Source organism: Ursus arctos, unplaced genomic scaffold (genome assembly GCF_023065955.2).
Source record: "Ursus arctos isolate Adak ecotype North America unplaced genomic scaffold, UrsArc2.0 scaffold_7, whole genome shotgun sequence".
Lineage (NCBI taxonomy): Eukaryota > Metazoa > Chordata > Mammalia > Carnivora > Ursidae > Ursus > Ursus arctos.
This window is the reverse complement of record NW_026623089.1, coordinates 31,806,907-31,834,332: the sequence shown is the minus strand read 5'-3', so window position 1 is coordinate 31,834,332 and position 27,426 is coordinate 31,806,907. Positions and strand designations below refer to the sequence as shown.

Here is a 27,426-nt window from a genome sequence, read left to right as displayed (position 1 = left end):
CTAATATTTTGTTAAGGATTTTCATTCAGGATACTGGTTTGTAATTTTCTTTTAATATCTTGGTCTAATTTTGGTATTTGATAATGCTGGCATCATTGAATGCATTGAGAATGATTTCTTCCCCTTCTTTCCTGAAAGAATTTGTGTAGAATTAGTATTATTTCTTCCGTACATGTTTGGTAGAACTTGTTAGTGAAATTATCAAAGACGGTTTCTCAACCTCAGTGCTATTGACATTTTAGGCCATGTAATTATTGTTGTGGGAGACTTTCCTCCGCAATGTAGCATATTTACCAGCATCCCTACCCACTAGATGCCAATAGCCACACTCCACCCCTACCCCGCATTGTGGCAACTAGAAATGTTTCTAGGTATTGCCAGCTGTTCCCCGGGGGCCAAAGTTGACTGCAGTTGAGAACTGCTGACATAAACCAAACATGGAGGTTTGTTGTTGTTATTGTTGAATAAATTTTTAAATATAAATTTATTATTTTTAATTGATATAGGTCCATGAAGTTTTCTGTTTTCTTTTTGAGTCCATTTTAGTTGGTAGCATGCCTTTCAAGAGGTTTTTACGTTTCCTCTACATTGTTGGATTTATTGGAATAAATTGTTCTTAATATTCTCTTATCTTTTTAATGCCTACTGGATATGTGATATGGATAGAGATCATCTCTCTTACATTTCTGATTTTAGTAACTTGTGTCTTCTCTTTTTTCTTGACCGGTTTTACCAGAAGTTTATCAATTGTACTGATTTCTTAAAATACATAACTTTAGTTTCACTGATTTGTTTCCTATTTTATTAATTTTTGCTCTTCATTGTCTACTTCTTTCTTCTTACTTTGAATTTGTTTTTGCTTTTCTTCTAGTTTTTTTAAGATGGATCGTTGTTTTAGGTCTTTCATCCTTTTTAATATAAGTATATTAAGCCTTAAATTTCCCTCTAAACATGCTTTAGCTATATTCCACAAGTTTCAGTATTTTCATTTTTCTCCATTTCAAATGTTTTTTCTTTTTCTTTGTTATTTCTTTCACTAACGTTTATTTGGAAGTGTATCATTTTAATTTTCACATATTTCAAATTTGCCAGAGAAGTTTCTAGAAATGATTTCCTATTTAATTCCATTATGGTCATATACATCATACAATTTCAGTCTTTTTCAATTTGAGACTTGTTTTATGCGTCAGACATAGTTTGTCTTAATGAATGTTCCTTGTGCACTTGAAAAGATTGTGCATTCTGCAGATGTTGGGGGAGTGTTACATAAATGTCAGTGAGGTCTTGTTAGAAGATAGTGTTGTTCGAGCCCTGTATAATTTTGCTGATTTTCTGTTTATTCTATGAATTACTGAAAGAGGAATAATAAAATCTCCACCACAGTCTGCTTTGCTGTTTCTCCTTTTCCTACATGTGTTTTGAAGCTTGTTTTTGTCTTCTTGATGAATCAACCTGTGAAGTTTCTGTCTGACTTTAATTTAGCCACTGCAGCTTGCTTTCAGTTAGTGCTTGCGTGGTACCTGTTTTTCTGTTCTTTTCCTTTTTATTCATCTTTATGTTTAAAGTGGGTTCCTTATATAACATGTTTTATCTTTTTATACCGTCTGATATGCTGAGCTTTTTATAAATGAGTGTCATTTAATGTCATTATTAATGTGACTTATTTTAAATTTACCATCTTGCTATTTCTTTTCAAATTGTCCCATCTGGTCTTCGTTTCTTTTTTTTCTCTTTTCCTGCCTTATTTTGGATTAAGTGACTATTTTTAGTACTCCATTTTATTTCCATTATTAGCTTATTAGATAAACCTTTGTTTTAGTTTTTCAGTGGTTGACTTGACCAACACTTTTCAAGTGTTTTAGTTTCACAACTCCTTTGGATTTGCAGTTATTAATGACCTCAAAGACTTTTTGCTTAAGGTGATTATACCCAAAGTTAAAACTGAAATGTTGAGGTATTTATTAATTTATTTTAAAATAATGGTAGTAAAGTCATTACATGTTAACATAAGTAACATTTATGTTAACTGTATGTTAGAAAGTATTTTTAAAAAACTGGTAGTAAGAGTGGCATTGTTTTACTTTTTCTTATCTCTTTGAAGTCTGGCTTAATAAAACAATGCTAGATTATATATCTAGTCTTGCTTTCAGTTTCTTGCTGTATGTTGTTTTGGGTACATCTGTGAAGAAAATCTGGCCTCAAACAGATATGTAGACAGTGTTTAAAAACAAAATTCAGCCGAGTAAATGTGAAGATCTATTTGGCTTTAGTAAGCGATTTATGAACTGCATAGCATCCCATTCAGCAAGTAGAGGGGAGCTCTGAGGAGCTGTACAAATGGAGGGTTTTTATAGGAAGGAGGGTGGGTCATGAAGTTACTAGCAAAAGAAAAGGAAGGATGGTTTCAGGAAAAGTTGCTTTTTTTAGGGAAGACCCTTTAAGGGGTCTTACAATGGTTACTTTATCTTCCTTTATGGGAGGTGGGGGAGAGGCTGGAGAGGGCCCACGTGACAGATTACCTCATTGGTGCTGATGAGAAAATTCCTGACTGACCGATTAATAAGACTACATTTCTGGTGCAGGTTGAAACTGCAGTTAGGTTAGATATCAAGCTTCTGTGTGGTCTAAGTGACTCCATTTTGGGCCTGTGGTTTTCTTTTTAACAATTGTAAAGGGAACAGCATTTTAATAGCCTTTTCAGATATTTGTGGGTATTCTTCTTTGATACTCAAACTCATCAAGTGGTAGTTTCTTAAAGGTAAGTTATATTGTGGAATCTGAAAATATATCTCTGTTATTAAAATCCATTGGTCTCTCTTGTACTTCGAATGGATGTTTTTACCCCTATGTGGTTTCGTTTTTTATACATTGATCATTTGGAAAATACTGGTTTACCATATTGCAGATCATTTAAATGTTATAATATTGTATTATAGAGTATTTAAAAATTATGGTAATATCACCACTGATTTCATCTGAAAAATTTATTGGAAACTGTCAAACATGTGGCATTTATAAGTTTTGCAGAATTTCAATTTCACTTGAAAGGTCAACTTTGTTATTGACAATAATTACTTTTAGTTGCTTTCCTTGATCACTAGCTCACTTCATCATTTTTTGCTTTAATAAACTTTATGTTGGAATAACTTTAGATTTATAGAGAAGGTTGAGAAGAAAATACAGAGAGTTCCTGTTTAATTTCATTCATTTTTCATTAATGCTAATATTACTTGCATTATTCTGGACTTTTGTCAAAACTAAGAAATTGACAATTGACCCTGATACATTGCTGTTAACTAAACTCCAGGCTTCATTTGGATTTCACCAGTTTTTCTACATATGTCCTTTTACTGTTCCAGGATTCAATCCAGAATACCACATTGTATTTTCTTATCATGTTTCTTTGTCTCAGAGGCCTTTGACTATTTCTCAATCTTTCCTTGTTTTTATCACCTTGACACTTTTGAGTAGTACTGGTCAGGTATTTTCCAGCATGTTCCTTAAAAGAAACTACTATTATCTCTGTATCCTCAGTATTTCTGACACCAACTGTGTAGGGTTCTCCCCCCCCCCATGCTAACCAATTATTTGACACCAGCAGGGTGTCCTACAATTGAATTCAATTCTGACACTATTTACCTGGAGTCAGTGTCAGATTCCACAGCTTAAGAGCTCAGTCCTACAAGACCGCCCCCCACTTCAGAAGGCAATTCCAGGTCCAGGCTTCTAGTACTTCTGACCAACCAACTCTAAATTAGTGACTCCCGTGATTCCCTCCTTGGGTTTGATAATTTGCTAGAATGACTCGTAGAACTCAGGAAAATGGTTTACTTACTAGATGTGAATTGCCAGTTTTATAAAAGGTTAAAACTCATGAACAATCAGATGGAAGAGATACACATAGCAAGGTATATGAAAGGGGCATGGAGTGTCAATGACTTCTCCATGTGTATCGCCCTCCCACACCCCCATGTGTTCACCAACCCAGAAGCACCCTGAATTGTTTGTTAAGGTTTTTTATGAAGGCTTCACTTTGTAGGCATAATTGATTGAATCACTGGTCATTAGTGACTAACCCAACCTCCAGTACCTCTCCCCTCTCCAGCGGTCAAGGGATGGGGTTGAAAGATCCAACCCTCTCATTACAGGATTGGTCCCCCTGACAACTAGCCCCTATCCTGAGGATATCCAGAAGACTTCAGCTACCTATCATCTCATTAGCATACAAAAAAGCACTTAATTCAGAGATTTCAAGGGTTTTAGGATCTGTGTGCCAGGAACCAGAGACCAAATATATATATTTATAATGTCAGGTCCTCAATTTGGGTTTGTTTGATGATTTCCTCATGATTTGACTGGGGTTATATTTTTTTTTGGAGGAATACCGTGGAGATGGAGTGCCTGCTTTGTACAAATTTGAGAAAATATCTGCCAGATACTCAAGTCTGAATAAGTATTGTTTGTTCTCAGTTTTCTTTTAATTCAAAAATAGTGTCCATAATAAAAGAGGTTTGTCCTGTTCACCACTCAAATAATTGCACAAATATTTTTTCTCTGGACAACCATTGTACTTTGGTGTACAGCAGAAGTTCCTTATGTATACATCTCATTATATCACATAAAATAGAGATTTATTATCTCTTTTATCATAGGTCATAGGTTTATCATAGGCCAAGATTTAATAGAATTAGTAATGTTTGCTGTTAATCACAGACATTTGTAAGTGAAACTGACCAGACCCCTCGCATTGCCTTTTTGTTTTTTAACTGTGAGTTCATGCCACGGTGAACACAGTGTCTAGTAGTACAGTTGGGAGTCTGCCTTGATTGGTGCTAGAGTACCAACAGTTTTATTTAAGTTGCTTTAGCACCAGGGGAGCTGATGTGAATGCACCGACAAAGACACACTATTATGAATACAGTTTTGACTTTGCAGGCCTGATGAAAGCATCTCTGGGACACTGTTGAGACTACTGTAGTAGGGCTTATGATACTTTATCACAGTCTACCCTCAAATAGTATTTTATTCATTTGAGTATGATGTAATAACCTTACAACAGTATATTGCCATTCTTTCCCTTCTGATTTTTGTGCTATAAACCCCTTAATATGTTGAAGATATGTTTGCTTTAAGTTGTTATATATCCTTTAGACATTTTTAAGTGACTTCTTTATTTTTGTCTGTCCTTGATGGCTTTTCCAAAATGTCTTTTTATGTTTTTCCATACTTACTATTTTAGTGCTTTTCGTTTCTTTGTGTAAACTCATGTTTTCAAATGATATATTCTTTCTGCCTGAAATTTCCTTTAAAATATAGTTCAGGTCTACCGACAACAGATTCTCTCAGCTTTTGTTTGAAAAAAATTTTATATGCTTTTTTTTTTTTTTTGAGTAAACTCTGTGCCCAACGTGGGATTCAAACTCATGACACCAAGATCAAGAGTTGCATGCTCTACCGACTGAGCCAGCTAGACACCCTTGTTATGCTTTCATTTTTGAAAGATCTGTAATCTCATTATGGAATTCTAAGTCAACAGGGTTTTCCCCTCTCATTGTTTAATTTTTTTCTTTCTGCATTTTAAAGATTTTTTCCGTTCTCTTCTGACTTGGGTAGTTTCAGATGGGTCTGAACATTCAGGTCTCTCCTGAGTGTCCTTTGTGTACAGTGATGACTTTACATTTTGGTTGGTAGGAATGTGAATACTTCTCATCTCTGAGTGAGCTCTGGGGACTATTTTTGCTTACTGCTCCCCAGTAACTTTCCCAGATGCTGTGTTTTGCCCTGCCTTCTGTTCTGCCTTACACACATACAGGTTCAGATTCAGCTGAAGACTCAACAGGACTCCTATGCAGATTCCTGGAGCTCTTTTTCAATGGAGTGCTTTCTTTTCTACTACTCTGGCACACAAATTTTGGCCCCTCTCAACCATTCTAAACTAACAGCCAGTTTTTGTTTGAGTTCTCCCTTTCTGTTCTGATTTCTAGAATAGCCTTCATGCACAATGGAATGATACTAGGTTTACCTTGTTTCCTCTTTGTCAGAGATCATCACAAAGGCTGTTTTTAGCAAGAAAGTTGCTATGAATTACCTAGTACCCCATGTGGGAATCTGCCCTATCCTTCTAAAGATTCGGCCAGTTTGTGTATATGTGTGTGTGTGCACATAAGTGTGATTTTTAGGAATGTAGGTGAAAATAAAATGCTTATCTAAATTTCTAATTACATATTCAAATCAGTATAAAAATAATGTATTAAGAAATAGTGCTTTTTTATTCAGAACTGTTTGCCTACATCTTTGACATCAGTATGTTCAGGATCACTGTGACCAGTTTTGGGGTTTCTGATCCCAGAGCACATTATTTTCACTTTTGTCCAAGCTGTAGAAGATATTTAATAGTGCTTTTTTTTTTTTTTAAGTAGACTCCACAGTGTGGAGCCCAACGTGGGGCTTGAACTCATGATCCTGAGATCAAGACCTGAGCTAAAATCAAGAGTTGGACGCTTAACTGACTGAGCCACCCAGGTGCCCCAAAGATACAGTGCTTTTGATTCTATATATTATCTTCCTATGAGAAATTTTATCTTAAGCCATAAATTTCCAAATGCATTACACTTTTTCTTCTATAGATATAAAATTATCATCTCTATGGCAAAGTCTCTTTCTGTTGTTTTTTAAGGTAATATTTAAAGGCTCTTTGTGATAGTTTGCTATCAGATGGTTATACCTTCAGGAATCCTTACTTATTTTACATTCAGTTTCTTCCTTTTCTACTCCAATTAAGCAAACAACAACAAAAAACCCCACTAATCAACAGGTAACCTTCCACACTAGCATAGGTTGAGATAATTTCAGGATAATGTGTCTTCTCCAAATAATAATTTGCTGTTCAAAATTAATAGAGAGAAAGCACCCATAACCTGAGAGATGCTATTAGCAAATAGGCTACATCTTTTCTGAGAGATTATTTTGGGGAAAAACATCTTTTCTCTTTATGTTTTCAGAGTATCTCTTTACCTTGGAATTGTAAGACATTTTTTCTACTTTACTCTTAAGGAGATGACAACAACTGCCTTCCATCTTTTGATCAGACTTAGAATGATTGGCTGTTTGATGCAAATTTTTTATAGTAGAATAAATTATTCTACAGATATTTTCCTGCCTGCCCATTGGTTTCACCTACTATTTAGTTATCTCAATTAAAGTAACATATTTCATAGGACACAATATTTTGAGTGAAAAACAATAAATTAAATTACAGAAACAATAAATAGGCTTCATTACAACATCCCATAGAAATACATTCCATACGTTAAATGCTTCTTGTCTTACATTTGGCAGGTAGATTCTAACTACTTATAAAATAGGTCAGTTAAAACAGCTTTGTTGGCAGAAAAGGGGGAGAATCTTACAGTATTTTCAGATGGTGAATGTACTGTAGCTAGCATTATTTACTGATTTCCTTGGACTATGATATTTCCAGTTGCTTTTTAATATTGTAATATTCTTTTATAACCTACAAAATTATCAGTGTTTAGCTCATTATTAAACTTCTTTTGAAGAAATACATGGGAGATTTTTATGACATGAGAATACACATGGAATTAAAGTAAATTCCACCCATGAGATATTATTTGTTATGTTTTTACATGAAGTCTTAATATATTTCAACTACTTTTCAATAACTTGAGCCCTATGATCTCCTTACTGCCCTTGACTCAAGAGTTACTTAAGAGTCATGTGATTTGGGCGCCTGGGTAGCGCAGTCGTTAAAGCGTCTGCCTTCGGCTCAGGGCGTGATCCCGGCGTGCCGGGATCGAGTCCCACATCGGGCTCCTCCGCTGTGAGCCTGCTTCTTCCTCTCCCACTCCCCCTGCTTGTGTTCCCTCTCTCGCTGGCTGTCTCTATCTCTGTCGAATAAATAAATAAAATCTTTAAAAAAAAAAAAAAAAGAGTCATGTGATTTGTCTCAGCTACAGGCCCTGATTGACTCATTGATAAGGCTTATTTCTCAGGTCATTGTGATACTTGTGGAATGAGATATTTACTGAGAACTTCCAGGAAGGATTTTTTTCCTTCTCTTTTGTGAGAGGTACTAGAAGAGCAGGTGGAGGATCACTGAAAGTTGCATTAAGGATGTGACAAGTCACATTGCTGCAGTCATTTCTCTGAGTAGCAAGCCAGCCTCCAGATGAAGCCCACACAGGGAGGAGGAGGTGTTTGAGAGACTGGTAGAGAAGTGGAGTCCTTGACTAATGCTGTGAACCTCTTGGTCAAAGATCAAAGTTAGCTAAGTGTATGGAATATTCAGTCCTATGAACTGATAAATTCACCTAAAACTGTTTGAGTTGGCTTTTTGTTATATAATTATTTTTTTAAAAAATCCTAAGAGGTATCATCTTGTAATTTTGAAAGTACTGATACTTAATATTTTACTATTTCTAATATAATTTGTAATTTTAATCACATTAGAGTAGCATCTTTAATTCAGCAAATATTTTAGTCATTCCAGATATATAAATCTATACTATTTTCATATAAGGGTGGATTGATACCATGTTTTTTAGCTTTTCTTGTTCGTATCACCCTCTAGAAACTCAAAGCATTTTTATCCTAAGAGTCTGTGATGGGAATTGCAGGAAATACAATTTCTTTCTTGTGAAAAATACTTGAATGACAATTCTGTATAAGGCCCATTTGTAAGGTAGACACATGAATGATATTTAGGTGCCTCGTTTTGTGTCACCTTTTATATTAAATGTGTACTTACTCAGTTAATTTTTAATAAAAGGCTACTTTCATCAAAGCTAGGCTTTAGAGGTACCTGGCTGGCTCAGTCAGTAGAACATGCGACTCTTGATCTTGGAATCATGGGTTCAGACCCCACATTGGGTGTAGAGCCTACTTAAAACCTACCTTTTTTTCCCCCTTAATCTAGACTTTTAGTGGCTCACCAGTTTGTTCCTGAATTCCAAATTTTTTCATCAGTGGAAGATTCCATAATTTAGCCTACACGTTTCCAATTTTATTTCCTATGCTTTTTCAAGTTCAGTGAGATTAATGTGTTTTCCTCATCCATGCCTTTGCTTCCCCCCACCCCTGGCTTGTTCTTTCCAGTCCTTTCTGCCTATGGAATTAATACCCATCATTTTTGCCCCAGTCCTGATCCAACCTCTTCAGTAAAATCTTTGTCAGTTATCTACCATGAATGTAAGTGATCTCTAACAAAATACTTTATGCTTGTAAGAAAATTCAAATAATAGCGAATACATTAGAGTAAAACAAATGCCCTTCATTCTTAGTCCAGTCCTCCAGAGGAGAACTGCTTAATATTCAGATTCCTTGTTGTTTTTCTATATATATTTAAGTGTATGTGACATATTTGGTTATTACTTCTTTTGACGACCATATTGGAGAGCACAATTCTAGAGGCTTAATCATATTTAAGTTTGATTTTTCTTTTGGCAAGAATATTTCAAGAATGGTGGTATGTACTTCATACTGCATCATAACAGGAAACATCATCTGGTGGTCTTTTCTTGTGATGTTTAGTTGAACCAGTACACTGTTAGCCTGATCTCCCCATTTTAAAGATCCCAGTTATTCTCCCACTGAATGATTTTATCTATCTCATTTTTTTAAATTGTTGTAGATAGCTACTTGACTGTTAATATAGTAAAGTAATAGTTGTTAAAAGGCCAGCCTTTGGAGCTACACTGTCTGCCATTTATGACCTTCAGCAAATGACTGCATATCTCTGTGCCTTAGTTTCCTCTGTTGTGAGTTAGATGCCTCACCGGGTTTTATCGAGGATCAAATGTGTTAAATGTTTAAAACAGTGCATGATATGTTTTGTCAGTAGATATTGTTAATATATTGATTTAGAAGTGCTATTTTGCTGTCTGTGCATTGGCATTTATTTGCATGGGAAATGCTTTATTGGATAATATTCATTGTATCTGTCTGGCAGTGAGACCAAGTCACATTGTGGGAAAACAAAGTGCCATTTAAATGATTTAAAAAAAAAAACAACCCTCATATATGTCTAACATCTATGATTTTTTTTTAAGATTTTTATTTATTTATTTGACAGAGAGAGAGAGTGCAAATGCGTGCGCACAAGCAGGGGGAGAAGGAGAGGGAGAAGCAGGCTTCCCGTGCAGAAAGCCTGATGAGGGGCTTGATCCCAGGACCATGGGATCGTGACCTGAGCCAAAGGCAGTCATGGGGTGCCTGGGTGGCTCAGTTGGTTGAGCATCTATGATTTTTAATAAGAAAAACATTAGCAGAAAAGGGGATTTGTTACATTTGAGTTTGTAGCGAAGAAAAAAATATTGATCATAATTTTACATATATGTCCTAGATGTTAGGAAAGAAAATTATGAAAAAGAAAAAGAAATGAATGACCTTTTGACTCTCAAAAGCCGTATAGTTCTTTGGGATGGGAGTTAATATAAATGAGCATCACAGTCTTAAATAACTTGCGAAAGAAGTCTCGAAAAATCCGGTGCAGTTATCCAAAGGAGCTCTCAGATTAACAGAGCTTAGATTTACTAGATGGAAGGGGAGATGTAGAACTAAAGAACTATAAAACAATAATACAAACCTTTATAAACACTGGCAGTAACCATAACGCAAGGTGGAGTTTATAGAAAATGCTTAAGATAATATAAATTTTTTAAAAAGTAATATCTCAAATTAGAAGCTTAAGCCTCAACAAGACCATCAAATTTTTAAGGGGGATAGAACCATCAGTTTATTATTTTATAACTGTTTGATTCGGTAGGGAGAAATAGTCTTTGAGTTGGAAAAGATAATAATAATATAAAAAAGCATCATAGGCCATGGTAGGAAAGCAGCCAGTAAGTGATGCACTTGATCACTTCAAGTGCATTTCCTTTTCTTCATTTAAATTAATGTCTTCTGTAGCTGCCAGTAAGGACTTGGAAATCTGCCCATGAAATTGTATAATCTTTAAGAATTTCTTTTTTTTTAAATATTTTATTTATTTATTGGAGAGAGAGAGAGAGAGAACACATGCGAGTCTGGGTAGGGGCAGAGGGAGAGGGAGAGAAACCCAAGCAGACTCCGGATGAGTACAGAGCCCCATGACACAGGGCTCAATCTCAGGATCCCAAGATGACAATCTGAGCTGAAACCAAGAGTCAGACAGGCACTTAACTGAGTCACCCAGATGCCCCTTGGAGAATTTCATGAAAAATATATTTGTTACCTAGAGATGATCAAATCTAGATTTTTTTAAAAGGGAATAATGTGGATTCTGGAAATTATAAGCCTATAATTGTTATTGATCTTTGTTAGATTTCTGGAAATAATTTCAGTAGAAGTCTTTGAACATGTATGAAAAAATGCTCATCTGTAGAAATTTAAAGGTATCCACCAAGAACATACCATGTCAGATTAACTTCATTTCTTCTGATAGGATTATCTGTTCAGATGAATTAGAAAAATAATAATAGATTCTTAATTTTAGTGGTGTATTTGACAATCTTTTGCCATATTTTTGGATAAGAAATGATGGTAAATTGTTGTTTACATTTAGAGTAAATAGGTAGGTTTACAGTATTTAGTTTCAAAGAAGGTCAAAATTGAAAACCAACATTTGATTACAGGTTCAGTTTTATTTTGGGAGAGATCTTCAAGGCATTACAAAAGGATTATGCCTGTGCCCACATTTCCATTATTGATCTGACTGAAGAGTTAGAAAGTAGGCTTATTTGCTTGTAGATTATTCAAAGCTGGACTTGGATAGCTGATACCATAGAAGGCAATCAGGAACATCTCCCTAAAACCTTAACTCATTAACATAGTGCATTTGTATCTTTGCCTTCTCTTAACGTACTTTGATACTTCATATGTAATATGAATTCATGATTTAGATCGCTTCAGGGAGAAAAAGTGACTTTTTTTTGCTCTGCCTCATAGTTTTACCAAATTAATGTATGAATTGTATCTTTTATTATAGTGTAATATCCTTAATGATACAGATTTAATAATACAAACTGAAAATTGGAAAAGATTCTGCATAAAGTATATTTTTATCTATTCTAGGAATATGAAGCACGAACAGGGAGGACCTGTAAACCACCACCTCAGTCTTCAAGACGTAAGAATTTTGAATTTGAGCCACTTTCTACCACTGCCCTGATTCTTGAGGATCGACCATCGTAAGTATTCTGGTTGGCATCAAGCACACTGTTTATATTTCAGACTTCAATTTAATTTAAACTTCAATTTAAATTTCAATTTAAATATATTGAGAAATTAGATATAGAAATAGCTTTTTTATTTTTATTTTTTATTTTTTTTTAAGATTTTTATTTATTTATTTATTTGACAGAGAGAGAGAGAGAGACAGCCAGCGAGACAGGGAACATAAGCAGGGGGAGTGGGAGAGGAAGAAGCAGGCTTCCAGTGGAGGAGCCTGATGTGGGGCTCGATCCCAGAATGCCGGGATCACACCCTGAGCCAAAGGCAGACGCTTAACGACTGAGCCACCCAGGCGCCCCCTAGAAATGGCTTTTTTATTTATTTATTTTTTATTTATTTATTTTTTTAAAGATTTTATTTATTTTTATTTGACAGAGATAGAGACAGCCAGCGAGAGAGGGAGCACAAGCAGTGGGAGTGGGAGAGGAAGAAGCAGGCTCCTAGCGGAGGAGCCTGATGTGGGGCTCGATCCCACAATGCCGGGATCACGCCCTGAGCCGAAGGCAGTCGCTTAACCGCTGTGCCACCCAGGTGCCCCTAGAAATGGGTTTTTTAAAGAAAAATTTAAAAATCTCAGTCATGTGTCCTAAAACTGTCCAGACTTTATACATATTTCCTTGAAGTATCTCTGAGCCAATGTATGAAACATAAAATCTTTGCTTTTTTCATATCTTATTTCAACCCTCCTGCCTTATCTTAACAGGATAAGGCAATTATTTTTCCTTTCTTGACATTTAATATGTACTTAAGATGTATTTGCCTTTGCCTTTTGGACAAATTTTGAAATTGCAACTTGAAATAATAACTACTGACTGTCAACTAGTTGGTTTACTATTGTAAAGAATAAATTCTTTTTTTTTTTTTGGAAGATTTATTTATTTGAGAGAGAGAGAGTATGAGCAGGGGAGGGAAGAACAGAGGGAGAGGAAGAAGCAGACTTCCCGCTGAGCAGGGAGCCCCACATGGGGCTTGATCCCAGGACTCTGGGATCATGACATGAGCCGAAGGCAGATGGTTAACTAACTGAGGCACCCAGGCGCCCCAAGAATATATTCTTAATACCCAGCAAAACATTTTACATTCTTCCGTTTGCTTTTTCTGCCCTTCCCATCTCAGTCTTCCACAAAGCTGGTGTTCTTCAAAATAGTGTCGTTTGATATCAAACAAAAGACACCTTCCCTAGGGAAAGACCCTTTGGTTCTTAACTCCTTTTCCCCCTTCTTGGGCTCTCTGGATCTGTTCTTTTTCTTCTTCTAGACTTCTCTTTCCTTCCAGTTTAAAAATGCCTAACCTGGGGCTCCTGGGTGGCGCAGTCGTTAAGTGTCTGTCTTCGGCTCAGGGCGTGATCCTGGCATTCTGGGATCGAGCCCCACATCAGGCTTCTCTGCTAGGAGCCTGCTTCTTCCTCTCCCACTCCCCCGCTTGTGTTCCCTCTCTCGCTGGCTGTCTCTCTGTCAAATAAATAAATAAAATCTTTTAAAAAAAAAGAGTGATTTGTAGTTTCTAGAATATAGATCATTTACATCTGTGGTTAAGTTAATTCCAAGATAATGTATGATTTTTGTTGCTATTGTAAATGGAATGGATTCCCTAATTTCTCTTTCTTCAGTCTCATTGTTCTTGTATAGAAATGCAACTGATTTCTGAGCATTGATTTTGTATCCCGCCACATTACTGAATTGCTCTATAACTTCTAATAGTTTGGGGGTGGAGTCTTTTGGGTTTTCCATATAGAGTATCATGTCACCTGCGAAGAGAGACAGTTTGACTTCTTCTTTACCGATTTGAATACCTTTTATCCCTTTTTGTTGTCTGATTGCTGTTACAAGGACTTCTAGTACTATGTTGAATATAATGGCGAGAGTAGGCATCCTTGTCGTGTTCCTGATCTTAAGGAAAAGGCTTTCAGCTTTTCCGCATTGAGAATGATATTCGCTGTAGGCTTTTCATAGATGGTTTTTATGAGATTGAGGAATGTACCCTCTATCCCTACACTCTGAAGGGTTTTAATCAGGAAAGGATGCTGTATTTTGTCAAATGCTTTTTCTGCATCTATTGAGAGGATCATATCGTTCTTGACTCTTTTCTTGTTGATATGATCTATCACATTGATTGATTTGCGAATGTTGAACTACCCTTGCATCCCAGGGTTGATTCCCACTTGGTCATGATGGATAATCCTTTTAATGTACTGTTGGATCCTTTTAGCTAGGATCTTGTTGAGAATTTTGGTGTCCATATTCATCAGGGATATTGGTCTGTAGTTCTCCTTTTTGATGGGGTCTTTGCCTGGTTTGGGGATCAAGGTAATACTGGCCTCATAGAATGAGTTTGGTAGTTTTCCTTCTGTTTCGAGTTTCAAACAGCTTCAGGAGAATAGGTGTTATTTCTTCTTTGTATGTATGGTAGAATTCCCTGGGGAATTCTTCAGGCCTGGACTCTTGGGGGAGATTTTTGATCACTGCTTCAATCTCTTCATAATTAATCAGTCTGTTTAAAAAATCAATTTCTTCATGTTTCATTCTTGGTGGTTTATAGGTTTCCAGGAAGGCATCCATTTCTTCCAGGTTGTTTAATTTATTGGCATAAAGCTGTTGATAAAAGTTTCTAATGATTCTTCCTATTTCATTGGTGTTGGTTGTGATCTCTCCCCTTGCTTTCATAATTTTATTAATTTGGGTCCTTTCTCTGTTCTTTTGAATAAGTCTGGCCAGTGGCTTATCGATCTTATTTATTCTTTCAAAGAACCAGCTTCTAGTTCTGTTGATCTGCTCTCCTGTGCTCCTGGTTTCCAGTTCAGTGATCTCTGCTCTAATCTTTATCAATTGCCTTCTCGTGCCTGGGCCTGTTCTTCTGTTCCAGCTCCAGCTTCTTGAGGTGAGAATATAAAATCTGCATTTTAGATTTTTCTGTTCTGTTGAGAGTGAGGCTTGGATGGCTATGTATTTTCCCCTTAGGACCGCCTTTGCAGTGTCTCATAGATTTTGGACTGTTGTGTTTTCATTCTTGTTGGTCTCCATAAATTGTTTAAATTGATTTTTAATTTCCTGGTTTACCCAATCATTCTTGAGCAGGATGGTTCTTAGTTTCCAAGTGTTTGAGTTTCTTCCAAATTTTTCCTTGTGATTGAGTTCCAATTTCAAAGCATTGTGGTCTGAGAATATGCAGGGAGTAATTTCAGTCTTTTGGTATTGGTTGAGACCTGTTTTTTGACCCAGTATATGGTCTATTCTGGAGAAAGTTCCAAGAGCAATTGAAAAGAATGGGTATTCTGCTGTTCTGGGGTGTAGTGTTCTGTATATATCTATGAGGTCCATCTGGTCTAGTATGTCATTCAAACCTCTTGTTTCTTTGTTGATTTTCTGCTTAGGTGATCTGTCTATTGCTGATAGTGGAGTGTTGAGGTCCCCTACGATTAACGTATTATCATCTATATGTCTCTTTATTCTGGTTAAGAGTTGGCTTGTGTATCTAGCTGGTCCCATGTTGGGGGCATAGATATTTATAATTGTCATATCCACTTGTTGGATACATCCTTAAAGAATAATATAGTGGCCTTCTGTATCTCTAACTACAGTCTTTAGCTTAAAATCTAATCTGTCTGATATGAGAATTGCTACCCCAGCTTTCTTTTAAGGTCCATTGGCATGAAAAATGGTTTTCCATCCCTTCACTTTCAGTCTGGATGTATCTTTAGGTTCAAGATGAGTCTCTTGTTGACAGCAAATGGATGGGTCATGTCTTTTTTTTTTTTTTTAAAGATTTTATTTATTTATTTGACAGAGAGAGAGACAGCCAGCGAGAGAGGGAACACAAGCAGGGGGAGTGGGAGAGGAAGAAGCAGGCTCCCAGCAGAGGAGCCTGATGCGGGGCTCGATCCCAGAACGCCGGGATCACGCCCTGATCCGAAGGCAGACGCTTAACCGCTGTGCCACCCAGGCGCCCCAAGGGTCATGTCTTTTTATCTAGTCTGCAACCCCGTGGCGTTTTATGGGAGCATTTAGGCCATTCACGTTGAGAGTGATTATTGAGAGATATGATTTTAATGATGTCATGTTGCCTTTGAAGTCTTTGTTTCTATAGATAGTAAATTTCTGTTCTGTATCACTCTTGGGGCCTTTTTACTTTTATAGAACCCCCCTTAATATCTCCTGTAGGGCTGGTTTTGTGGTTATGAATTCGGTCAGTGTCTGCCGATCCTGGAAGGTCCTTATCTCTCCATCAATTCTGAATGACAGCCTTGCTGGATAAAGGATCCTGGGCTGCATGTTCTTCTCGGATAGAGCTTTAAAAATACCCTGCCAACCCTTCCTCTCTTTCCAGGTCTGTGTAGACAGGTCTGACATTATTCTGATATTTTTGCCTCTGTACGTGAGAAATCTCTTCGCCCTGGCCACTTTCAATACTGTATCCTTGGATCTAATATTTGCGAAATGCAGTATGATGTGACGTGGGTCGTGTAGGTTTGCCGTGGTTGACCTTGGGAGGGGTCCTCTCTGCCTCTTGAACACGAATGCTTTGTTCCTTTGCCAGATTAGGGAAGTTTTCAGCTACAATTTGTTCAAATATCTCTTCTAATCCTCTCTCCACCCCCTTGGGGATGCCGATGTTTCTGTCATTGGAACATTTCATTGAGTCCGTAATCTCCCGTAATCTACATTCTTGAGATTGGATTTTTTTGAGGCAAGTTTCTGTTTTAACTTTCTCTTCTACCATCCCATCCTCCAATTCACAAATTTGTTCTTCTGCCTCATTTACTCTGGCCATCAGAGCATCTAGTTTTGACTGCATTTGATTCATAGCATTTTTAATTTCTGCCAGATTCGTTCTCAATTCCGCTCTTAGAGATTCTATATTCTCGTTAATATTTTTGTTAATATTTTTTTCACGTCTACACATCATCTTGACCGTTGTTACTCTCAACTCCATTTTTGACTATTTGGTTATATCCATATCCATCAGTTCTGTGGCAGAGGCCACAGACTCATTATCTTTTCTTTGCTGGGGGAGGGGGATTTCTCCTTGTCATTCTGATGAGGAGAGGGTGCCCAGAGCCCAAATTATTGACCAGGACCCAGGCAGTGTGCACTTGTTTTATAGGGACCTTAGGGATGTCGGCTTCTTGATTTTTCAGGCTGCCTTCTGGGGGAGAGGCCTGCCGTGCTGATAATCAGACAACCCTGTTTGGGTAGAGTCGCCCTGTCCCCTGCGAGGAGGGATGGGGATGGGCACACTCTGAGCTGGTATTTCCGGGCTTTTGTTCTCTGGCGGCTTTCCCTGGCAGTTTTCTGTGACTCTTCTGAGAGTCAGAGCAGCAGTGGCCCTATCCTAGCCTCTGTCTCAGAATAGATTGCAGTCCACTCACTCTCCCCTAAGCTCTCTTGGCCACTTTAACTCTGTTTCTGTCAGTGCTGCCAAAAACCCTGCAGCGTCCCGGGTTGTGCACCCCACAGCCGGTGTCCCAGCCCTCGCTTCCAGGGCCGGCGCGTCTCTGTCCTTTGTGCTTCTAACACCGCCAGCCGCCCCCGGTTCCCGTGCGCTCCCAAGCTCTCTGTTTCATTGTGGTTCGCGTGCTTTCTGGAGCACCGGTTTTCATTCTGGTCTTGCGCACACCCTCCCGAGCTCTCGTTTCAGTCTAGTTTGACTGTGTGCTCCGGAGCTCCGGTTGTCAGTCTGGTCGCACGAGAGCTCCCAAGCTCCCAGTTTCAGTCTAGTTCGAGTGTGCGCCGGAGCTCCGGTTTTCAGTCTGGTCGCAGGCACGTTCCCCGGCCCACGGTCTCAGTCCGCTTTCTCGTGGGTGCCGGTCTGAAAGTCTGGCCCACTCCCCAGTGCAGGAGGCTACTGCTTCCCGGCGCCCGAGCGTGGCGGCTCCCTCCCCCTTACGTTTATCTTCCAATATCTGTGCGGGGATTCACAGCTCCCCGCTTGGTACCTCAATACTCAGGGCTGGAGATGTTCATTTGTAGAGATCCAGATGTATCTTCCTGTGTCTCAGGCTGATTCCGTGGGTATTCAGGATGGTCTGGTAGATATCCAGCTCTACTTAGGAGACCAGCTGAAAAAGGGGACCCCTACTCCTCCCCCACCTTTTTCCTCCTCGTATATATATTTTTTCATTCCTGTTACATTCCTTCACACTAAAGAGTTGTGATCATGACGCTCCTTTCGAAGGACTGGTGAACATGTTCCTATTTATTTTTCCATTGGTTAAAAAAAAAAAAAGATTTTCAGAAATTTAGTTATGAGAACATGTTTTCAAATTCATCCAAAATGAATTACGTTCTTTACAAGGACTGTTCATTTCTTCCAGGAGTTCATAAAAATTCTATGCAAGAAGTTCTGTTCTAAACCGTATTTGGGACATATTTTTCTTCATGTCAAATTTATTTTACAACCAAACCTATTTCTTTAAATCCTGCCTTCATACCTTTGCTCATTTATTGCGTTCACTTGGGATGCAGTTATCTCATTTCCACTTCTCACCTATGGAATCCTTTAAGGACTAGGCTTTATCTTTGCCATCCAGTCAAGTCTTTGACTTCAACCTTCGGTGATTTCTGCTCCTCCTAAAATTTTCTTGTAACTTATACAGACAGTTCCACAAAATCGGAACTTGAAGTAGTACACTAGACACAGTAAATTTATAAGAAGATCTCAGGGTACCGAAAATGTATAAACAATGAAAAGAATGACTTTCTTTTCCACACTACTACCTGAAATTAATATGGGAATTATAATAAATATTATAGTTTCTATGCTGTTTCTGTGTGATTTTGTTCATCTGTAAGGTAGAGGTTCAACTTGATAGCAACTGTTCCCTTCAGTTTTGAGATGCTGCAATTTCATTAAAAATTTTGTTCACCTTTCTAAAATTGGGGGGGGGAGGTTTGGGGGAAGTGATTTATATGATTTAACATTTATGTAGCTAAAGCCAACAAACAAAAGCTTTAGAATATGGGCATACCTGATCACTCATCCCTTCTCTGCTTCCACAATTGAAAAACAGATCTAGAGAACCAATGACAATGAAAACTCTGACTTTATCAAGGATAAAACCAGATGAGAATGCATGGCTGCAACCTGCATATTAAATGGCATCCAGGGGCACTGGTGGCTCACTTGGTTAAGTGCCTGCCTTCAGCTCAGGTCATGATCCTGGGATCCTAGGATCCTACCCAGCAGGGAATCTGCTTCCTCTCCCTCTGCGCCTTCCCCCATTTGTGTGCTAGCTCTCTCTCAAATAAATAAATTCTTAAAAAATAAATAAATATAAATAAATGGCACTCTAGGGTGCCTGGGTGGCTCTGTTGGTTAAGCATCTGACTGTTGATTTCAGCTCAGGTCATGATCTCAGCGTCATGAGATTGAGCCCCACGTTGGGCTCCATACCTTAATACTTAGGGTACTGAAAGCTCTGGTCTTCCTCAAAATGTCAAAGATTGGTAGGATCGTTACCATATGGACCATTCACCTTTGGAGCATAATTATTGAATATGTACAATCTACCAGGGTTTTTACATTTATGATGATTTGAAGAAGGGGATGCCAATACAGAATAATTAATAAGCTGATGATTGTTTATGTACTATTTTGGTTTAGAGTATGTATATAAGTACTCACTTAAAAAAAAATGAAATCACAATTGAAAAACCTGACATAGGACTCTCTGAAAAGTTCTATTTCCTAAACAGTGTTTAACTCCTTCCTGTAAATCATTTCATGCTAAGACTGGAGTGCTTACAACTGATATAAATAAAGCTCTCTGATAACCTCTTCTCAAAACCTTCTTTTAGGACCAGGTCGACATAGTTTGGGGAACTGTCTGGAAAAAATCAAGGCGTGAATTGTCAGTGAAACAGTAACATGTATATAAAGGGACTGTACTCTCTTAATAATTAGACCTTTATAACTGTGGTTTTGAGACATAGTTCTATGTTACTTAAATCTGTGATCTTTGTGCTTATCGAGAGTTTTCTTACATAAATGACCTGGATAACAAGTTACTGCTCTTTCTTTTTCTAGAGTCTAGACCTGTAGTCTCCATTATAGTAACAACTAGCCACATGTCGCTATCTAAATTGAAATTTAATTAATTAAAATAAAATAAAATGTAAATTTCATTCCCTCGGGCACATTAGCCACATTTCAGGTGCCCAGTGGTGACATGTGGCTAGTGACTGCTGCATTCTGAACAACACAAAAGAGCATTTCTGTCATTGCAGAAAGCTTTAGTACTGGTCTAGACTATGTGAAGAAACTGAGGTTGTGCAGAGAAGAGATCTATTTAGATCTATAAATTCTAATTTCTTCATAAATAGAAGACCAGATCCCCCAAATTGTGCTCTTAAGTTTAGACGAGTCTTTTGCTGAAACTTGTTGAAAAAAAAACAAGAAAGGATTAAAGTATAAAAAACATTAAGATTCACACCAGGAAAAGCAGGCAGCATTCTAACTGAAGGAAATGATCAGGTCCTTTTGGTGGAAAATAATAGTAACTGGTGAGAAGTCTTAAGAGTAGATTTATAGTGGGGTGCCTGGGTGGCTCAGTCAGTTAAGCATCTGCCTTCGGCTCAGGTCATGACCTAGTGGTCCTGGGATCGAGCCCTGTGTTGGGCTCCCTTCCTCAGCGGGGAGTCTGCTTCTCCCTCTCCCTCTGCTGCTCCCCCTGCTTGTGCTCTCTCTCTCTGTGACAAATAAATAAAAATCTTTTAAAAAAAATAAAGCTAGATACTAAGGAGGTGGAGAAATTAGTCTTTATTATAGGATGGCAATCAAAGTTCTACTTTTTTATTTTTTGGCCTTCTTTTGGATAAAATATTTTGTTGCCTTTTGATTTCATCTATTATTGATGAGTTGGCTATATTTTTAATATTTTATTAGTAGTTTCTCTATAATATATATCTTGACTATTCATGGACTACTTTCATGTGATATACCATTTCACATATATAAGAACATTACAGCAATATACTTCCACTGTACATGTTATAAACCCCATGTATTAGTGTTCTTCAGAGAAGTGGAAATGCCATGTATTAAGTCCTTCTTTATCTATATCCTATATGTAAGAGATTTATTATAAGGAAGTGGCTCTCATGAATTTGGAGACTGAGCAGCCTGAAGATCTGCAGTCAGTAACCTGGAGACCCAGGAGAGCTGATGTTCCATGTCCAGTTCAAGTCCCAAGGCTGTGAAATAGGAAAGATGATAGTGTAATTTCCAGTCCAGGTCCAAAGGCAGGAGAAGACCCATGTCCCATCTCAAAGGCAGGCAGGCATAGAAAGAGAGAGAGGGAGAGAAAGGGAGAGAGAAAGTTTGACACGCAAAACTAACCATCACATCCCACCATACAATTTTATTTTTTTTATTTTCTAAGAATTTGAATAAGTAGATTTCCATCTGCCCTTATTTCCTTCTACTGAATGTCATTTTTTAAAAGTTTTTCTTTATTAGAGAGAGAGAGAGAGCACGTGGGTGTGAGAGAGCCACAAGCAGAGGGGTGGGCAGAGGGAGGGGGAGAAGCAGACTCCCTGCTGAGTAGGGAGCCCCACGTGGGACTTGATCACAGGACCATGACCTGAGCCAAAGGCAGACGCTTAACTGACTGAGCCACCCAGGTGCCTCACAGAATTTTCTTTTGACACTTTTTCTAGTGCTGGTCTGCTGTCTGAATTCTTTTACTCTCTGAATGCTTTTTAAGATTTTTCTTTATCTCTTGATTTTCATGAATTTGATGATATACTTTGATTTGGTTTTCCTCATGTTCCTTTTGTTTGGGGTTCATTGAACTCTGATGTGTCTGCATTTATAATTTTCTATCAACTTTGGAAAAATTGTAGCCTTTAGTCAACTTTTTTGTCTGCTTCCTCTCCCCTTTCTTCTGAGTCAGTTAAACATATGTTGCTTGATATTGGTCATATCCCACAACTCGAGCTGTTCTGGGGGGTGTTGAGGGATATTTTTTCTCTTTGTATTTCATTTTGTCAAGATTTCTATTATATCTTTTTTTTTTTTTTAAAGATTTTATTTATTTATTTGACAGAGATAGAGACAGCCAGCGAGAGAGGGAACTCAAGCAGGGGGAGTGGGAGAGGAAGAAGCAGGCTCACAGCAGACGAGCCTGATGTGGGGCTCGATCCCATAATGCCGGGATCACGCCCTGGGCCGAAGGCAGACGCTTAACCGCTGTGCCACCCAGGCGCCCCAAGATTTCTATTATATCTTAAAGCTCACTTTTTTTTTTTAAAGATTTTATTTATTTATTCGACAGAGACAGAGACAGCCAGCGAGAGAGGGAACACAAGCAGGGGGAGTGGGAGAGGAAGAAGCAGGCTCATAGCAGAGGAGCCTGATGTGGGGCTTGATCCCATAACGCTGGGATCACGCCCTGAGCCGAAGGCAGACGCTTAACCGCTGTGCCACCCAGGCGCCCCTAAAGCTCACTTTTTTTCCCCCTGAAGTTTATAATCTGCTGTCAGGCCCATCTTTTGTGTTTTTCAGTTTAGAAATTGTACTTTTCATCTATAGAAGTTTGACTTGGAACCTGAGTTTTTCTTGTCCTGTTCCTGCTGTCTTCTACCTTCTTGAGTATGTTTACAACAGTCGTCGTGTCATCCTTGAGTTATAATCCTGTTATCTGACATTTCTGCACTACCTCTGTTGATTTTTTTCCCCTCAGTATAAATTGTATTTTCCTGCTTCTTTGCTTCCTTGGTAACTTTTATTGGACACTAGATTTTGTGATTTTACATAGTTGAATGCTGGACTTTTGTATTCCTTTAAATATTGTTTGGCTTTAGTCTCGTACAGAGTTCTTTGGAATTGGCTTGCCCCTTTTAATCTAATCTTTGTTAGAGTGATTCTAGAAGAGCCTTTAGTTTAGAACTAGTATCCTTACTACTGAAGCAATAAACCCTAACGATTCTATCCGATACCCTGTCTATTAGGAGGTCTTTCCACTCTGGCTGGCCCAGTGTGATCTTGGAGAATATTCTACCTATTCCTTTCTGTCATTTCTTTCCTTGGCTACCGTAATTTAATCACGCACATGCATAAATAGTACTCAGCCAGAAATTTGGGGTGACCCCTCAGTAGCTCCACTCTCTCTGTACTCTGATCTGCAAAGTCTGGCTGTGGACTCCTCAACTCCAAACTCTGTTTCCTCAACTCAGCAAGACTGATGGACTCTGGGTACTTCCTTCTAGCACTGAGACCTGGAAACCCCAGGCTGTGTGCTTAGGCATTTGTAGGGTTACCTTGTTAATTTCCTTTTTCATAAGGATCACTGTCTTGTGCTGCCTGCTGTCCAATGTCTAGAAACTATTGCTCAGTATCTTCTGTTCATTTTTCTAATCAAGGCCTAGAGAAGTCTTAACCATCGTTCCTCCCTGTTACAACATACCTGAGGAATTTAACTTGAGAAGAGGAGGTAAAATGTATGATTTGAAAGTTTGTCACATATCTTTCCCCATCCTAGCCTGTTGAAAATAATTCAAAACACTGAGGGTCACCTGGCTATCTCAGCCATAGAGCAAGTGACTCTTGATCTCAGGGTCATGAGTTCAAGCCCCATGTTAGGCATGGAGCCTACTTTAAAATTTTTTTTTTTAATTAAAAAACCTGACTCCCCAAACCAGACATCATTATATTTGGATATGTGGTAATATTCAAATGTACTTCTTTAGCATAGTCCTATGTCTAAATCACCTGCTCTATGAAGCCATTAATTTTATAAGCCAAAATATAGTATATGCAAGTGATTAACTGATTATCAAATTTGTAGGTAGAGTGTTAATCTTAACACTCTGAAGGTAGGAAGCAATTTGTTATAAAAGTATACCTGCACTTATCATATAACCCGGTAATTCTACTCCTAGGTATTTACCCAAGAGAAATGAAAGCAGATACCCACACAGACTTGAAGTGAATAATTTATAGTAGCTTTATTCATGGTGGCCCTGAACTGGAAATAATCTTAATGTTCATTGACATGGATAAATAGAACACTACTCACCAATTAAAAGAAGTACATTACTAATATGCAGAATAACATGGCTGGATTTCAAAAGCATGCTCAGCAAAAGAAGCTAGACACAAAAGAATCTATATGAAATTCTTTAAAAGGCAGTCAACTACAGGTGCCAGGTGGCTCAGTCAGTTAGGCATGGACTCTTGGTTTTAGCTCAGGTTATGATCTCACAGTCCTGGGATCCAGCCCTGTGTTAGGTTCTACACTCAGTGGGGAGTCTGCTTGAGGATTTCTCTCCCTCTCCCTCTGCTCCCCTGCCCCCCCCACCACTTACTCTCTGTCTCTCTCTCTCTAAAATAAATAAATCTTAAAAAAGAAAAAAAGGCAACCAAGTAATGTATAGAGATAGAAATCAGAGATGTGATTGCCTAAGGTAGAAAGTGGGTAAGTAAATACTGGGGCACCTGAGTGGCTCAGTCGTTAAGTGTCTGCCTTCGGCTCAGGGCGTTGATCCCGGCTTTCTGGGATTGAACCCCATATCAGCTCCTCTGCTGGAAGCCTGCCTCTTCCTCTCCCACTCCCCCTGCTTGTGTTCCCTCTCTCGCTGGCTGTCTCTATCTCTGTCAAATAAATAAATAAAATCTTTTTAAAAAGAAAAAAGAAAGTGGGTAAGTATTGAGTGCAGAGAGGTCATAACGACACTTTGTAGAATGATGGAACTGTACCTTGATGAATATGTTGGTTGCACAGGTATATACATTTGTTAAAACTCATCAGACTGTATCCTTGAAATATGTTCATTCATTTTATTGTATGAAAATTATGCCTCAAAAAAACTGACTAAAAAAACTAGTAAGTGGGTTTAACAACCTAGAAATACTGGCTGAAATCTAACACACTTAAATAATATATAAACATGTATACATCAGACATATAAATATAATAACATTTATATAACAAATATTAGCAACCTGAATTCTGATTCTTTTCTAAAATGCAGAGTTCTTTTCAACCTTGTACTTCCTTAAGGTATGAAATGAGGTTAAGATAGAAATTCTTTGTATTTGGCTATAAAAAGGAAAAAGTTGATACATTTAAAAGTTAGTTTTTAAAAAATTGACTTAAAACATTTTTTTTTCCAGAAATCTTCCTGCCAAATCTGTGGAAGAAGCTTTACGTCACCGACAAGAATATGATGAGATGGTGGCTGAGGCTAAAAAACGAGGTATAAAATTTAACTCCGATTGGTATTTTTAACTTACTGATGTCAGTTAGGAAGCTAACCCATTGGTTAATTACAACAGGAAGGTAGATGATGAAATTGATTAAGCCCATCTTTAAGATGATGCTAATTTCTTAGTTTTCTAACTAAATCTGTTGTTAAAAACAAAATGTCAGGGATGCCTGGGTGGCTCAGTCAGTTGTGCGTCTGCCTTTGGCTCGGGTCATGATCCCAGGGTCCTGAGATTGAGTCTCATGTCAGGCTTCTTGCTCATCGGGGAGTCTGCTTCTCTCCTGCCTGCTTCTCCCCTGCTTGTACTTGTGTGCTCTCTCTCCTCTGACAAATAAATAAAAACCTTTAAAAAAAAAAGCCATACTTTTTCTACAAGTACTTTTACAAAACTAATAGGAGAAGGGCAGCAGACTATCTAAGAGAATTCTTGTAATTGCAGTCATAAACCTTGGACTATTATTTTAACTTATGAATGGAGAGATATGAATTTATTTCATGAAATTCATTTTTACAGTTTTTAAGCTTTTACTATTTTATAATTTAATAATTTTAACACTTTAAGGTAATTTCCTATATGACTGAGAATACAATTTGAAATTAGAATTTGCTTTTGTGATTAATGAAGTCTTTCTAGAATCCCAGTTGTGTCATTTGGAAAGGCACATAAATGTATATTCAGGTATATAAATACATTTATTTATTCGTTCTCTCCTCCAGCCAAAAAGCATAATGTAAGGATAATTTAATAGTATTTATTTACTGAGCACTGTTAGTTCAGGATACATATTCAGAAAATACTATACAGCTATATGTATTTTTAGACATATGCCTTTTAACAACAAACTTTTTTTCTTCGACTTAAGTGAGTAGAATACTATCATAGTATACATTTCTATTTTGTGGTACTATTTTGGAAATGAAGTTAATTTTTTAATGTTATAAGAAACCTGTAAGGCCAGTTATATTTTTCTAAAAGCCCTAATCATTTAAATATTGGTTGAGTTTATTTTATTATCTAGAATTTGAAATATTCCTGACATACCCAACACATTTTAATTGACTTTGAACTTTGACTTTACTAGTTGATTAATGTTTCATAGTTATTGATAAGTACATGATCCTAACAACATGATATGGTAGAAATAACATTAAATTGGGAAATCAGAAGGTAATAGCTTTACATCAAAGAACAATACATAGAGCATGATTCTAGTTAGTAGAAGAAACACAGGAAAAATAAAACCAGACAAAATCAGGGAGAGAGACAAACCATAAGAGACTCTTAATCATAGGAAACAAACAGGTTTGCTGGAGGGGTGGGGGATGGGGTAACTGGGTGATGGGCATTAAGGAGGGCACTGGATGGAACGAGCACTGGGTGTTATATAAGACGGATGAATCACTGACCTCTACCTCAGAAACTAATAATACACTATATGTTAATTAATTGAATTTAGATTAAAAGGAAACCCCCCAAAAAAGAAGGTAATAGCTTTAATCTTCTTTGACACTACCTGGATATGACTCTGTAAATAAACCTAGTGTTAGTTTCCTCAGGTCTGAAGTGCGTGGGTCTGGTTGACTAGATTTAGGCTAAAACCTTTTTTGGCTTACTTTATTTTTTAACACTTTTTTGTTTTAAAAGCAGTGGAACTCTCTACAAAGAAACCTTATATAGGGGCACCTGTCAGTTGGTTGAGCTTCTGACTCTTGGTTTTGGCTTGGATCATGATCTCATGAATTGTGGGATTGAGCCTCAGCCAGGCTCTGTGCTGGGTGGGGAGTCTGCTTGAGATTCTCTCCCTCTCCTTCTATCCCTCCCCCAACTCCTGTTCATTCTCTCTCTCATAAAATAGATCTTTAAAAAAAAAAGGGAAACCTCATATAGAATCTGAATACATACAACAAATGAAAGAGGAGCTGCTTACTTGGCCTCCTGCTTGCCCCTTAAAATGATTTCTGAGGCATTTGTGAAACAATTAGTAAACATTTTGGT

General features: G+C 37.7%; 1 protein-coding gene across 8 annotated transcripts in view; it reads left to right on the top strand.

The window, feature by feature from the left end:
* The window catches only part of TBC1D12 (TBC1 domain family member 12), a 125,016-nt gene that overhangs the window by 72,568 nt on the left and 25,022 nt on the right, over window positions 1-27,426 (top strand). For all 8 annotated transcript variants that reach the window (XM_048218839.2, XM_026481695.4, XM_044378040.3 and 5 more), the window contains 2 exons: window positions 12,070-12,185; window positions 25,339-25,421. In XM_048218839.2, coding sequence (XP_048074796.1) covers window positions 25,397-25,421 — 25 coding nt within the window. In that variant the 5' untranslated portion in view covers window positions 12,070-12,185; window positions 25,339-25,396. The remainder of the gene's footprint in view (window positions 1-12,069; window positions 12,186-25,338; window positions 25,422-27,426) is intronic.